Below are 15831 nucleotides of genomic sequence, written 5' to 3' on the forward strand. Positions count from 1 at the left end.
CTGCTCAGAATCAAAAGGTAAATACTAGGGTCTGTCCTGAGAAAAGAGCTCAGAGGTCAGCAAGAGGCTAAAAACAAAGACACCTTCCTCTAGACCCCACATCTCCACCCACACCACGATTCCTCTGGGGTTCCCTTGCCAGTTTCTCTGTGATTCCTAGAAGGAAGAGGAAACTGCAGGCTGGCCTTAGCAATTAGAGAGGAGACCAGTAAGGCCATGCCCTAACATAACTTTTCTCTCATGCCAGTTTCCACTTGCAGGCAGGAAAGGTGCCCCCGATCTCACAGAGCCACCCCTCTTCTCCTCTAGAACTGATGTCACCATAAGACACAATCACTTGTCCAGGTACCTACCTGCCCAATGTTAACAGCTCTTCCTTTCTTCTGACTGCTTTCGACACTCTCGTTCTTTGGCTCTGAATCGCTCAACAGTTTGAAGGACAGGAGCATCCTCTCCTTGGAAGGTTCACAGTTCAGCACGGCCACCTTCACCACCTGGTGAGAAACCACATGTGTCTGGCCATCTCCTGCAACAGCAGGCCTTCAGAGCCGAGAGCAAATTGCCCTCCACGAGCACTACAGGGTCCTTGGGTCAGATCCAAGGGCAGGGAAAAGATGACAGAGGCTGCATTTAAAAGTCCCATAAGTGAACCTTCTTAACAACGACATAATAACTTCAAGTTATAAGCCTCAAGTTTTAAGAAGTTCTTTAAGAGAAACTCAAACCCACTAGCTTTCCAATACCTCCTATAGTGAGAGTCTGAGGTGACCATCTCTGGTTCATTATAGGTAATGAGACATTTCATTCAGGTAGTGGGCCTGGGTCCTCTGGATTCCAATGAGAGCTCCTGGGTCGTCACTCCCTCCCCGTTTTAACTGGCTTGGGCCCACTTTATCTTTGCTTCCTTTCTCTTCCTCTTAAAAAGCAGCCGTCTACCACTGCTCCATTAAACCTGCATTCCCAGAGTCACTAAGGGTAGACCACCTGTACAGAAGAGGGTTACCTGGCCAGTGTAAAAGACCCTCTCAGGGTCAGGAATATGCTGCTCACTGAGCTCATGCTTGGGCACCAGCCCCTGCACGTTATTGTAGAACTTTACGATGCAGCCGTAGCTCTTGACTCTTATGATAACACCATGCGTTTGCAGGCCAGGCTTGGCATCCTCGTAGCACGTAATGGCAGGTAGTTTGGATGTGACGAGAGTTTTCTTCAGCGTCATTATCAGCTTCTTGGCTTCAGGGTCACAGTGCAAAACCTAGGGAAAAGATAGAGGCTATCAATAAGTTGTTATCAAGGCTGTCACTGACTGATCTGTTGCCCCATGAACCCAAAGGACATAGGTCATTCTCAAAGAACCAAACACCTTTCACCTCTAATAATCTCAGCTGTAGATTTTTTGTTTCTTGCAGGATGGCATCTAAGGCATAGAAATCTCTATTGCAAATGTACTTCCTCTCATATTAACAACCCTTTTCCAGGCACACACACAGTGTGACTGGTCTCATATAGCAGCACTAGCCTGATGTTTCAGAAACTTACAATAGCACACCTTATGCCCACCTACCTTGTTATATGGTTAATGGTATTATTTATTAGTTATGATCTAAGACTGAGCAATCCAATTACCTTGAGAGAAAAAAAAAAACATTTCTAGCTATCCTGGAATTCATACTGTAGACCAGGCTGGCTTCAAACTCAGAGATCAAGCCGAGCGGTGGTGGCGCACGCCTTTAATCCCAGCACTCGGGAGGCAGAGGCAGGCAGATCTCTGTGAGTTCGAGGCCAGCCTGGTCTAGAAAAGCTAGTTCCAGGACCGGAACCAAAAAAAGCTATGGAGAAACCCTGTCTCAAAAATCCAAAAAAAAAAACAACAACAACAAAAAAAAACAAAAACAAAACTCACAGAGATCCACCTGCCTCTGCCTCCCAAGTGCTGGGATTAAAGGAGTGTGCCACCACACCTGGTGAGAAACCCGTTTTCAATCCCTTGACCTCACTACTTAAAATCTGCACCAATGTGCAATTACTGCCCTTTATGCATCAATAATAATAAAATACAGTAAAGATAAGAAAACTCAGCTCTAGCCAGTAGTATGTTTAAGTGGAACAGCATGCTTAGCACACAGGAAGCACTGGGTTCAACAATCAGTACCAGGACAAAACAGAACCAGGAACTCCCACTACCCAAACTCAGCAGGCCCTATTCTGGGTACTTATGCAGAATCACACTTACTTTTCATAACAAGCTTCTCGATGGACTTAGGTATCTGTGGAAATCTCTCATGTTTTTGTGGCATGGTCTAGGCTGTTATTCTTTTAGTTGCTTAATTATTGTGTTGGAGGGCATGCACATGCCATGATGCATGTGTGTTTGTATGTGGGGAAACAGGGAGGGAATTCACATGCCATGGTGCAGTACATTATGAAGGGAATGGGAGGTATGCACGTGCCATGGTGAACGTGTGCAGAGGTCAGAGGGTAGTTCTCTTCCTCCATTATGCGGGACCTGAGACTCCAACTTACCCATGAGCTACTTCCCAGGGTCTAGACTATTTTTTTAAAATAAGGTTTTGATTAGTATATGTTAATTATACATAATAATGGGATTTGCTATGATATTTCATACATAATATATCTCAGGACTATTTCTGAGTCTGAACATATTCCTTTCTCTTCCACAACCTTCCAAACCTTGTTCATCTTTCAAGTTCTACCATCATCAGAAGTCCAGAAGGCATTATTATACTGAGCTAACTCTGAAAACTGGTTCTGTCATTTATTAGTTGTGGGACTTTGGCAGATACTTGGCTTTCCAATCCTTTAATTGGCACTTTGAAAATGAGGACAATACAGTTACTTGACAGAATGATTTTAAGACACAGGACATGTGGTGTATGGCAGTGGCTACTGGCAATATGGCTCTGTTGTTGAATCCCACCTCTCTTTCTGAGCGCTAACCACAGCATACAGCCTGCACCAAACCATGCAACAAACGCCACACAACCAGCTTGCGTGGGTATTTTAACTTACAGTATACTACACAAGCCAGGGACTCACTTTTCTTTTCCTAATGTTCAGTAAAGGATACCCTGCCGATATTAGACACTCATTTTACAGAAAAAGGCAGAAATGTCAGCTTAGAATCTCTCTCTTCCCATCTAACCCTAACCCAACATGGACACCCTCAGGAGGCTCACCCGGCACTTGATCTCATCCCCTAGGTGGTACTTCTTCTCTGGATTCTTCATCATGATGTCAGCCAGGTGCATGGAAGGTACCAGGCCTCTCATTTGCTCACCTACTTTCACCAGTATTCCAAATGCCTTTATGGCCAGCACTGTACCCTATGGGATCCAAAGAAAAGACACCATGATCTCCTAAGAACAGTATTTTCTCTTACTGGGGTTGTCACCTTCCAGATCTCATGAAGGTAAGCCAATCCTTTCCCCCAAGCTAGACTTAGCCAGGCCTATGTATGAAGCTTTCAAGTTTTCTGGCTGAGCATGTAATTCCTGTGTTCCATGCAGGAACACTTCCTAAGGGGACTATGTCTCTTGGGGAATGAACTCCACCTTAAAAGTATCTGCTCCATTAGTGTTACATGCTGGAGGAGTGGGATCTGGAGCCAGGTTCACACTAATATCATACAACTAACTATCTGTTTTAACAGCTGCCACCAAATCCCAAGCCCAAGACTTGTGACCTATTGTCTCCATATGCTTGGGTGGAGCTAGTAAGGTTTTATTTTGAAATTGATTACAGTCACCTAAGGAATATACAGAAGTGTCTGTTTTTAGACAGTAGAAACATGTCTTCAATATATTAATAAGAGGACGAGTGAGCTGACAGTTAGCACATAAACTAAGGATGCATGATGGTGGAGAAGGGTCCTTACCTTTATCACTGTCCCCGATGTGATGTCATGATATCTAAGAAACTGAGCTGTAATAACTGATCTAGAACAAAAGAAAAACATACAGTTACACAGTCTAAGGAAGGGGCTGCCTATAATTCAGGACCTCCACAATCGTGCCAGCAAGAAAGGACACCCTCACCCAGCCAGTCCAGAGAAAGTGAAAATGCATATGCACAGGGGCATGCTTCCCTGGGTACTAACAGCACTTACTTCCGCAGAGACAGCAGGGCCAGCTCATCCATTTGACTGTAGTCAATAATCCTACACTTGTGAGTGCTCCCTGGTTTGAAGGTCTCAGCACTGAATAATTTTTTAGAATCAGAGAGATGGCTGAGCTACAGAATATCAAAAAGTAAAGATAAGTCAGAAACACAGCTCCAAGGCAGAGTGCAAAGCACACTGAGATGACTGAGATGACAACACATTTATCATCACTATAAAAACAGTAGTTTGTGAGATGGAGAGATTGCTCAGTGGTTCAAGCATCGGCTGCTCTTTGAGAGGTCCCAGGTTCAATTCCCAGTACCCCCATGGCAGCTCACCACCACCTGTAATTTCAGTATCAATAGATCCACAGACATAAAAGCAAGCAAAATATTCAAAACTTAAAAATATTTTTAAAAACAGTACTTTATTAAAGCAATCCTCACCCTTTCCTATCATGGAATCTCATGAACAACAGTCCACCTAGATCATGCATCAATAAACTACACTCATATGCCAGTAACTACTTTTATAAATGAAGAACCTTACGGGACTGTAGTTGAGCCTATTCAGTTACATGCTGTGGACACTTTCATACAACACAGCTGAGCTGCTGGGGCACAGATCAGAGCCTGTAAGCCTAAAATACTCTCCATCCAACCCTTTAACAAAAGCTCTACTGGGACTGGAGGGATGGCCGCATAGTAAAGAGTATGTACTCCTCTTGCAGCCATGATGGGTGGCTCTCAATCTCCTTTAACTCCAGCTCCAGAGGAACTGACATCCTGCTCTTGTCTCCATGGGAACTGTACCATAGGCACAAAGACACACATATACAAATAATCAGAAAATTTTTAAGATTTTTTTTCTTTTTTAACAACGACATCAAAAGTTTTTGCCAAGCCTTGGTCTGGATCCTATTTCATTCCTGTTCTACCTACTGGTCAGGTACCATACATACCAAGTGCGGCTAAGCATTCTGAAACAACAAACTTGTCACTGTCCTGACTTTAGGGATAGTTTTTCACATTGGAGACTGTCAAAAACAAGATTATCAAGGGATGAAGGAAGCAGAAAAGAACCTATTTTCCCTAAAGTCCTTCCAGTGATAAGATCTTTGACCAAACAAAGAAGCCTCCTCACCCGGGCATAGGCCAGGGTCCCATCCTTCAGCTTGAAGGTAGCCCCAGCCTTCTCAAAAAAACCCTGAACAGGAACATTATCCAGGACAGCCCCTATCTTCTGGAAAGAGATCCGGGTGAGTGGACGCCCAAGCTGCAGGAAGATGGGACGCAGGCTCAGTCGTACAACTCTAGTTCGAGGATGGATGCAGAGGATGCAGGCTTTTACCTGTACAAAAAAGCAAAGTGAACAAGAGGTGCCCACATAATACAGCTGAGACCAGACCCTAAGGGATCAACTACAGTTGTGCTAATCAGGTAGTACTAAAATCTTCAGGAGTAACAGACATCAGCCCATGGAATCAGTGTGTGGAGAAGTTAAACGAAATGTCCCAGAGGAACTGTGTCTAACTCAGTACCAAATTCATCATACCAGTGCCACCACAGTGAAGGCCTGTCTGAAACATCCCAACATACACCTGAACAACAAAGTAAAAACATGCAAACCATCCAGGCAGTGACAACACACACCTTTAATCCCAGCACTAGGGAGGCAGAGACAGGCGGATCTCTGTAAATCTGAGGTCAGCCTGGTCTACAGAATGAGTTCTAGGACAACCAGGGCTACACAGAGAAACCCTGTCTGGGGGTGGGGGGAACACTCGAATTGTGTCAACTCTTCTTCACACAAACGTAACAGCACCAGAGCTGGGCAGTGGTGGCGCACACCTTTAATTCCAGCACTCAGGAGGCAAAGAAAGGAGGATCTCTGTGAGATCAAGGTCAGCCTGGTCTATAAGAGCTAGTTTCAAAACAGCTAGGACTGTTACACAGAGAAACCCTATTTCACAAAAACAACACAACAGCAAAAAAGCACTAGAAAAGTCACTATGGTGTCAACAGTATCGGCTGAAATCAGGAGGAACATCTAATTTCTCTTAAAACATTTCTCTCTGTAAGATACATAAGAATGTAATACTATTTTAAAAGTGAAACTGAGTCATCTGAGAATTACAAAATTCTAAATAACATACATTCTAAAGTACCCATGTTCATTGTAGAAATTTTGTTTAGTTTTGGTTTTGGTTTGTTTTTCGAGACAGAGTTTTTTCTCTGTAGTCCTGGCTGTCCTGGAATTCACTCTGTAGACCAGGCTGGCTTTGAACTCAAGAGATCTGCCTGCCTTTGCTTTCAAGTGCTGGGATTAAAAGCAAGAGCCACCACTACCTGGCTCAGTGTAGAAAATTTAAACATTTAGGTAACTGTAGAAAACTCACCAGGGTCACTACTAAAATCTGATTATACAGTGTTTTAATCAAGTATACTTTCTACTATGGTGTATTTTAGGATCAGATCTAAGCTAGGTGTGCTAGCACACACTTGTAATGTCAACACTCTGGGTATAGAAACAGGATCACATGTCCAAGGGCATCGCAGCTACACAGAAAGTCAGAGCCTAGCCTGAGTTACAAGAGACTGTCCAAAAGACAGAGATGACAACATGCATGGTTGAATGGATGTCAGTGGGTAAAGGCATCTGACATCTTGACAGCCTGAATTTGACCCCCAGGTCCCATATGGTGGAAAGAGAGAACTGAGTTCCCCCCGGTTGGCCTGGAACTTGACCAGGTTGACCTCAAACTTGGGGTGATCATCCTGCCTTTGTCTCCTGAGTGTTGCAATCCAGGCATGAGCCACTAAACCTGGCCTCATAACTGTTTTAAAGCATATTTTCCTACTTGAACAAACTGTGTTCTATACTAACTACTCTTCCTTTAAAGTAAAAGGCAAAGCTACCCTCTATAGCTGTAACTTCTCTCAGTCTTGCCAATGGTCTTTCCCATGTCATTTCCAAAGAACCTTTTCCCATTTCCCGTATTTCACTGCATACGGTTCACATGAAGTCCTAGATAGAACACCAGACAGCTGGCTAAGGCACAACTAGGAGCCGGGCGGTGGTGGCGCATGCCTTTAATCCCAGCACTCGGGAAGCAGAGGCAGGCGGATCTCTGTGAGTTCGAGGCCAGCCTGGTCTACAAGAGCTAGTTCCAGGACAGGAACCAAAAACTATGGAGAAACCCTGTCTCGAAAAATTCAAAAAAAAAAGAAAGACACAGCTAGGAATCAAGAAAAGGTAGCTAGATGTTTCTTACTGTTTGAGCTGAAGAATAGGCTCCAATTTTCTTGGGCTCCAGATGCATAAAGTCAACCAGGCCTGTGAAGAACGTAAGGAAATTGAGCTGGAGTCCAAACTGAGTTACCTACAAGTAAACATTACAAGTTATGAAAAAGAATTCAATGGAGAGGAACATGAGATATTCTTCACAGCAAACACTGGATCCCACAATGCCCACAACTATGCATTTGTTGTTCTATAGCTAGCCCTTAACAATATGAATCACTTAATTTTAAAAAGTGAAGCATCTAGCCGGGCGATGGTGGCGCATGCCTTTAATCCCAGCACTCGGGAGGCAGAGGCAGGCGGATCTCTGTGAGTTCGAGACCAGCCTGGTCTACAGAGCTAGTTCCAGGACAGGCTCCAAAGCCATAGAGAAACCCTGTCTTGAAAAACCAAAAAAAAAAAAAAAAAAAAAAAAAAGTGAAGCATCTTTGAACAGGTATTTCTCCAAAGAAGCTGCACTAACAGCCAGTGAGTACATCATCATCATGAAGATGGAGAGAATCACTCAACTGTTGAGACAATGCCAATCAAAATCACCATGAGGTGTCACTTCACATCCACTAGCAGGCTTCTTCTCAGAAAGATGAATAAATGCAGGCACAAGGTGACAGTGAAGTCACCAACACCCAAATGAAAGAAAACAATGCTTCAAACTGGTAAATCAGGAGATACCAGCAGAAGCTACTATTATCAGGAGAGATGGCACAGTTCTTCACTATGAGCTTTTTAATATCACTTGACTTTTTAAAATCAACTTAATTTTTTTATCTTAATTTATTTATTCTGCGTGTGAATGAGCGCACTTAACACCAGCACAGCACCCAAGTGGGAGTCAAAGGACAGCCTGCAGGAATGGGCTCTGTCCCCCATCATGTGGATCGCAGGGATGGAACTCTGGCCATCAGACTAGACGACAAGTGTTTTTACCCACTGAGCCATCTGAGCAGCTTAATCAACTGTTTCGAGACAGGATTCACTATGTGGCCCAAACTCCATCTGTCTGTCTCTGAAGAGCTGTGATTACAGAGATGCCATCACCACATTTGGTTCCATCTGACTTTCGATCAGCAGTGTTCGGCAAACACCATGGTTACAACTGGGCATGGTGGTGTAGGCCTTTAATCCTAGTACTTGGAAGGCAGAGGCAGACAGATCTCTGAGTTCTAGGCTAACCTGGTCTACAGAGTTGAGTACCAAGACAGTCAGGGCTACACAGAGACACCCTATCTCCAAAAGAAAGAAAGAAATGCCATGAGTAAGGTCAGGTGTAATGGCACACACCTTTAAACTTAGCACTCTGTAGGTTGAGGCAGACAGATGTCAAGGCCAGTGTGTTCTACATAAGAGTTGAGGGCTACACAATGAGACCCTATCTCAAAAACTGAAAAGGGGGGGGGGGGGAAGGAAAGAAAAAGAAAAACCATGACTATAAAGCCAATCCCAGAGAAGCTAAGGCAGAAGGATTAAGACTTTGAGGCCAGCATGATCTATACAGTGAGACCCTGTCTCAAAACTACCAATTATAAACAAATAACAACATACGTGTGTTCATATAAAACACAACATAGTAACCTTAACTTTTTAAAGTCACTTTATAAAAAAGTGACTTTACAAGGAGCCAGTAAAAACATTTGCTACTAGCCTGGCAACCTTAACTTAATCCTTGCAAACTACATGGTTGAAGGAAAGAACTGAATCCCACAAGCTGGCCTCCAACGTCCGCATTTGCATCATGATGTGTGCTTACATCAGTGTAATTTTAAAAAGAATATCTTAAATTTAGTCTGCATGTCTGAGTGCTCTGGCTCCAGTGTAGAGCATGTGCATCTGGTGCCTGGGGAGGTCAGATCCCCTGGAACTGGAGGAACAGACAATTGTTATAGATGGCATCATATGGGCACTGGGAACTGAACCCAGGTTCTTTAAAATAGCAATTAATGTTCTTAACTGCTGAGCCATCTCTATAACCTCATAAATGTAATTTTAAAAGAAAAATTTTTAGTTTTACAAAACAAAAACAAAACCAGATGGAATTTGGTTGAATAATAGCTTGACCAGCCTGGGCATAGTAGTATACACTAATTAACCCAGCACTTGGAAGGGACAGGTAAGCAGATCTGAGTTTGAGGCCAGCCTGGTGTCTACATACTAGTAGTTCCAGACTAGCCAGAACTACAGTCTCAAAAAACAAACCGAGTAATAGTTTGTCCAAAATACTGTCATACCAACATATGGCACTGGCCACATTCCAAGTGCTCCATGACCAGAAAGATCTACTGGGTACCCTATCAGCTTTATTAGTAAGCATATTAATATTTTATTAAAAATTATAATTTACAGGGTCTTGGTAGATAGCTCAAAGGTCAAAAAGTGCCCTGCTCTGCCAAGGACCAGAGTGTGGTGTCCAGAATCCACACCAGGCAGCTAACAACCTCCTTTAACTTGAGCTCTAGGCAGATGCAATGGCTCTGCTCTTCACAAGTACCACACAAACGAACATACCCACACCCCCACACACATAACAATAAAGTAAATCTTTTGGAGAGGTGGTTCGAAGCAGAAACCAGTTTCTCTGTGTAGCCCTGGCTATTCTAGAACCCTTGAGAACTAGGCTGGCCTTGCACTCACAGAGCTCCACTTGCCTCTGCTGGGATTAAGGCGTGCACTACCATCATCTGGTGAACAAACTTTTCAAACATTAATAACAACGAACAGCTTACCTTCTGCACCTGGGCTTTGACCACGAGTCCTGGGAGCAAGTTATTCAGGTTCCAGCTTTGCTCCTCAGTTGCAAAGGCAGAAGAAATCTCTGAGTGCTCTACAGAGAGACTCACAATTCCTCCATTGCTTTTCACCTCTTCAACCAGACAGGTCAGGTACTGGCCAATTTTGAGCTTAGCACCTGTAAGCCCAGCCCCAGCAGCAAAAGAAGAGTATACCTTCATGAGAATGGCCCTTAACTGTGGGACCAAGCTAACCTGTAAAGTACCATGGCCCACCCACCCACCCAGTGATCATCTGATGCTCATCAGCCATGAGAAGGGTAGGATGTCAACCTAACTGCTCTAGAATTCAACTATCTCACAGAAATGTGAACCAAATAATCCAGTAGTGGCAGGCAAGTTCAGTAGACTCTCTGAGATAAAGCATACTGAAGCCTGTCTATCTCACCATAGAGATTTTTCATTCTCTGACCCTCCATGCATTATCTTCCCTATCAGCTGTCATTAATTCTCCAAAGCCAACCAGACTGCAGGGTCACTATTCTGTCCTGTTTCTAATCAAAGTGGCAATGAAATATAAATACAATCCCGTATGTCTGCGCTCACCCTCATGTACCAGCCCCATCTCCACTAGCCCTCACCTTTGTTCTTCTGTAGTGACAGAAAAGCTCTGGTCCCAACAACACCAATGTCCACTAGGTAGCCATGGTCTTCGAGGCTTGACACTGTGCCTGTCAGCAGCTGGGGGAAAGGAAGCAGTCCTAGAAGTTTCATATCAAAGGCAAACAGGACACCCACCAACTCCACCACCATACAAACATAACTTTACAAATGGACTCCTCGTTAATCATGGCACTCAACCTTGACATCATAGCTCCCTACCTGAAATCAGAAGGGAAGATGTCAACTCTCTCATGGGGCTTAAAGGGTTTGTCTCCAGAAAGTGAGGAGTATTATATATCAAGTTTGAAATGATACATGGACAGAAAAATCTTTTATATTAAGCAATGAGTTCCATGGCTCTATAGAATCACACCCAGAGCCAGGATTACCAAGAGAATCCAGAACCATCCTTTTATCTTCCATTCATTTTTTTCTAAACTCTTGAGAAAGCATATTTTGCCAACAACTTATACATTATTTTTTTTTTTTTTTTGATTTTGCGAGACAGGGTTTCTCTGTGGTTTTGGAGCCTGTCCTGGAACTAGCTCTTGTAGACCAGGCTGGTCTCGAACTCACAGAGATCCACCTGCCTCTGCCTCCCGAGTGCTGGGATTAAAGGCGTGCGCCACCACTGCCCGGCAATTTATACATTTCATAAGAAGCAGTAAGCAGCTTTGGCCTTAGCTGGTCTCTGTGAAATCACTGAGATCTCAAATGGAGAAGGGGAGACTGTCTACTACGTCCTATATTTGCTCTGAGAACTAAACAAGACAAAGTGCCAAAAAGAGCACTGTCAGGAAGGGGGCCTCCCGGACACTTGTCAATTTGTTGCAATATGGCTTACTTTTGTTCTCTTTGAACAGAACTAAATCCTATTCAACTTTATAGGCCTTCCTTAAACCCCACTGCTTCTAACCAAACACTTCAAGATATATCTGACCCTTAATCACCAGAACATTTGTGTGCAGCTCCCATTATTATACCTAGTGGACTTGGAGGATCTAGCCTAAGTTCACCTGTATCTCCAGAGTTGGGCATTCAGACAGCTGGTAGGCTGGCTGCTGTCTGACCTTTACTTGCACTCACTGAGGGGTCCTTGACATCTCCCAAGGCAGGGTTCTGGAAAGACTTACACTGTGAAGAACTAGTGGGGAGAGCATCACAAGAAACCCTTTTTACCACCTCCAAGCCTCCCTGCAGGTACTTGACTGTGCCTACCAAAGAAGCTTCAACTTTTCTTTCTTCCCTCCACAATAACAGAATTAGGTTCAAGTCTTCAATGTTCCCTGAGCACCTAACGGACTCCAGAAAGACCCACTGCCTGAACAGGCATTAAACAGAAAGTAAAAGGTGGCCTACGCCACACCCCCAGGAGACAGCATGACATGCTCCTCCTCCCTGTGACATCCAGATACGCACCATGCCCGGCCTCAGGGCCTCAGCACTCAGCACTTTGTTGACATGTTTGGGGTTTACAGAAAGCTTGACAGTCTTCTTGCCCCTATCTGTGATGTCCAGGCTGCTCACCACACATCTCACCAACATTCCAGGTGAGAAAAGGTCAGGCAAGCGGAGTAGGTCCTGCATAACGGTAATGAGAAAGACCGGATAGATGTACAGTCATGTATAATCCAGCTTCTCCACAGCTGCCCACCTTCATCCTAAGCTGTTCCACCTTTTGCTTATGCTAACAGCACTTTCTTTCCTGCTACAGTCTGACTTGCTTGGACTCCCCTCTTCCTGTACCTGGGAAACCTTCATCCTTCAGACCTCAGCTCCAATGGTATTTTCTTATAGAGGTGTTCTAGGTTCCCTAGACTAAGTCAAAAAATCCCTGTATTGGGCTGGAGAGATGACTCAGAAGTTAGGAGCACTGCCTGTTCTTCCGAAGGTCCTGAGTTCAATTCCCAGAAACCACATGGTGGCTCACAACTGCAGAATACAGTGTATATATAATAAATAAATAAATCTTTAAAAAAAAAATCCCTGTATTGTTTAAAAAAATACAACCCCTGGGTCAGCAAGTTGGATCAGCAGGTAAGAATGCTTGCTGAACATGCCTGAGGACTTATGTTGGCTCCCAGGAACCCACATGGTGGAAAGAGACCCGAACCTCACAGGCTGTCCCTCTGACCCCCATGTGTGATATGGCATGTGCACACCCGCACAAAATAAATATGAAACACAAAAAAAACAATGGTTTCCACGGCACCTGCATTTTCTTTTCTCAACATTTCTATTCTAATTCCAGGGGCAAGTTTCACCCAAACACCCCTTACTTCCAGAGGCTCTTCTTGGGCCACCTGCTCGTTCAGCTTCTGAGTGTAGGCATCACAGATTTCAGTCACTTGCACAAACCCTTGGAGGCCATTGGGAAGACTGATCACCAGTTCCAGTTCATTCACCTCTTTCACACAACCCAAAATCCGCATTCCCTCACACAGGGACTAGAAAGGAAAACATACATAGTAACTACATACAGTAAAGCACACAACAATGACGGCAGTTAGGGGGACTTTGGCTTTTTGTCCCAACACCAATACTAGAGGGATTTTATAAACAAAAGGAAAACACAGGCATGTGTATATATCCTGGCATACTAGCTATCTCACTGAACGCCAGGAAAGGTCTTGATCAGACAGGGCTACAGTGCTGGACTGCTAGAGCCGCCAGCACACTCTACCATACCCTAACAGCCCTCATGCAGAACACCTAGAAGACAGCATGGGAAGGAGACAGACCACTGTAGCAATGGCAGCCTGGAGTGTGCCTATCCCTTCTATGACACAGCTTCTAGAGTCCTCAAACATGGGGGAAAGGGGACTTTCTTTTGTCAGGAGTTTGAATTTTCATGACACCAGCCTCATATTTTTACATGAAATCTCTAGTATAGTATCACCAAGTTAAACAATTTTTTTTTTGTTTTTGTTTTTTTTTTGTTTTTTCGAGACAGGGTTTCTCTGTGGTTTTGGAGCCTGTCCTGGAACTAGCTCTTGTAGACCAGGCTGGCCTCGAACTCACAGAGATCCGCCTGCCTCTGCCTCCCAAGTGCTGGGATTAAAGGCGTGCGCCACCACCGCCCTTAAAATATCACAATAGAAAACAAAAAATTTCTGCAGGCTAATGAATTACCCCAGAATAATCTATTTTCCTATTTTAAAATGAACATATATTGGAGGATGAAGGTGAGAATAATAAAATTTTAAGAACCGTAAGACCACACCATTAATCTGAGGCCATTTCACATCTACACAATGAATGAGCAGAGGTCAGGCATGGTTTGACATACCTTTAATCCTAGTGTTCAACTGACAGAGGCAGGAAGATCTCTATTAGTAGGAGGTCAGCCTGGTCTGCATAATGAATTCAAGGCTAGCCAAGGGTTAGATAGTGAGATTCGGTCTCTAGTTCTAACTTCTACTAAAAGACAAGCATATATAAACCACACATATCTAACCATTTTCATGATTTGCTTCTTGAGACAGAGTCTTGTGCATCTCAGACTAGCCTGGAACTCACAGTTACAGATGACCTTAAGCTTCTGATCTTCCTAACCCAGGTCCCTAAGTACTAGGATTACAAGCATATACCACCACATCTGGTTCATGAGATGCTGAGGCTCAAACTCACGGACAGAGAGTAGGGATAGGGGGCAGATGGGAGGCAGGCTGACTATACACAGTACTCCCTGTACGTGCGAGATGGAGGTCCTTGACTATATAGACAGGTCAGACAGCATAAGACCTTACCTCAAAAAACCCCCAAACAGAGCCAGGCAGTGGTGGCACACACCTTTGATTCCAGCACTGGGGGGGGGGGGGGGGGGGGGGCACGGACCACGGAAGGACGGATAGGCAAATCTCTGTGAGTTCAAGGTCAGTCAGGTCTACAAAGCAAGTTCTAGGACAGGCTCCAAAAGAAACCCAAACCAACCAAATAGAAAGACACCAGGCGGCATTAGTTAATAAGTAAAGGAAATTAAGCTCATTTCTCATAATTTGCACTTGTCTCTACAGACACATACAGAAAACATAATTGTGTGCACGTATGTATACAAAGAATAAAGGAAAAGAGGGAAGAGCACACAAACTTAAACAAGGAGCACGTTACAGAGAAGACCAAGTATTACAAACCTCAACACTGAGGATTTCAAATTTCTCTCTCACAGATTTCTTGGCTTCTCTCTTTTCAGTTTTCAGTTTTTTTGTTTTCATGGGCCCTTTCTGGCTCTTCTTCCTTTTAGTGGATTCTTCTTCTGTGGAGATCTTAAGAGGGAAAAAGATTCACGGATGCAGAAGAATGATACGCAGCAATCTTAGCTGTCACCACAGGTTTGGGGCCTGTTACCTTGCTCTGTTACTTTACTCCCCCAGGCCACTCCACTCTCCCACCCCATTGTCTTCATTTCTGCTGCAGTCCCAAGCCTAGTATCCAGGTGTCAACGTTCTCCTTGCCCAGGGTCTGAGAAGCCTCCTCTCACTTCCCAATGTCTCTTCTATCCTGCGTGCTTCCTCTGGTGAGCGGGGTGGACACTGGGGTTCCCTAGCTTGAGAAGCCACGTATCATGTGGAAATGGAGTCCTGAGGCTCAGGAAAAACTCCAATGCTTTTCCACAACAAGCTTTATGCTTTCAACAAAACATATACCTTCCCCTACAGCTCAGTTTCTCAGCATGGAACAATGACTTCTACTCTAGAATACATGTGGAGAGATTCTATAATACTGATGACCTAAGACCACACACCCCTAAATGGTGGTTTTCCTTCTCTCCAGCATCAAGAGCACAAACCACTCTATGAGACTGAATTCTAATGTAAGCTTTCCTTACTAGGACTCCTTTTAAATAAATGCACAATGATTAGAACTGGGGCAAAGGAGCTCAGGAGAAGACAACTTGCCTAACATGCACAAGGTCCTAGGTTCGAGCCCAAGAACCACAAACAAAACAAAACTTTAGTATCAAATCCCTTTTGTCCATCCTTAATCAACTGGCACAGACTCCCTAAGGACAAGTCACAAAAG

General features: G+C 44.1%; 1 protein-coding gene across 2 annotated transcripts in view; it reads right to left on the reverse strand.

Annotated features, from left to right (window-relative positions):
- Positions 1-15831, reverse strand: part of Pdcd11 (programmed cell death 11) — a 44484-nt gene that overhangs the window by 26952 nt on the left and 1701 nt on the right. For both annotated transcript variants that reach the window (XM_041661672.1, XM_041661671.1), the window contains exons 3-14: positions 14943-15074; positions 13089-13256; positions 12229-12390; positions 10788-10887; positions 10144-10325; positions 7395-7502; positions 5264-5470; positions 4127-4251; positions 3896-3956; positions 3198-3344; positions 1004-1255; positions 354-494 (exon numbers count right to left, since the gene is read on the reverse strand). In XM_041661672.1, coding sequence (XP_041517606.1) covers positions 354-494; positions 1004-1255; positions 3198-3344; positions 3896-3956; positions 4127-4251; positions 5264-5470; positions 7395-7502; positions 10144-10325; positions 10788-10887; positions 12229-12390; positions 13089-13256; positions 14943-15074 — 1785 coding nt within the window. The remainder of the gene's footprint in view (positions 1-353; positions 495-1003; positions 1256-3197; positions 3345-3895; positions 3957-4126; positions 4252-5263; positions 5471-7394; positions 7503-10143; positions 10326-10787; positions 10888-12228; positions 12391-13088; positions 13257-14942; positions 15075-15831) is intronic.

The sequence above is a fragment of the Microtus oregoni genome, unplaced genomic scaffold (genome assembly GCF_018167655.1).
Source record: "Microtus oregoni isolate MIOR12 unplaced genomic scaffold, Mior012 000012F_ref0000307, whole genome shotgun sequence".
Taxonomy (NCBI): Eukaryota; Metazoa; Chordata; class Mammalia; order Rodentia; family Cricetidae; genus Microtus; species Microtus oregoni.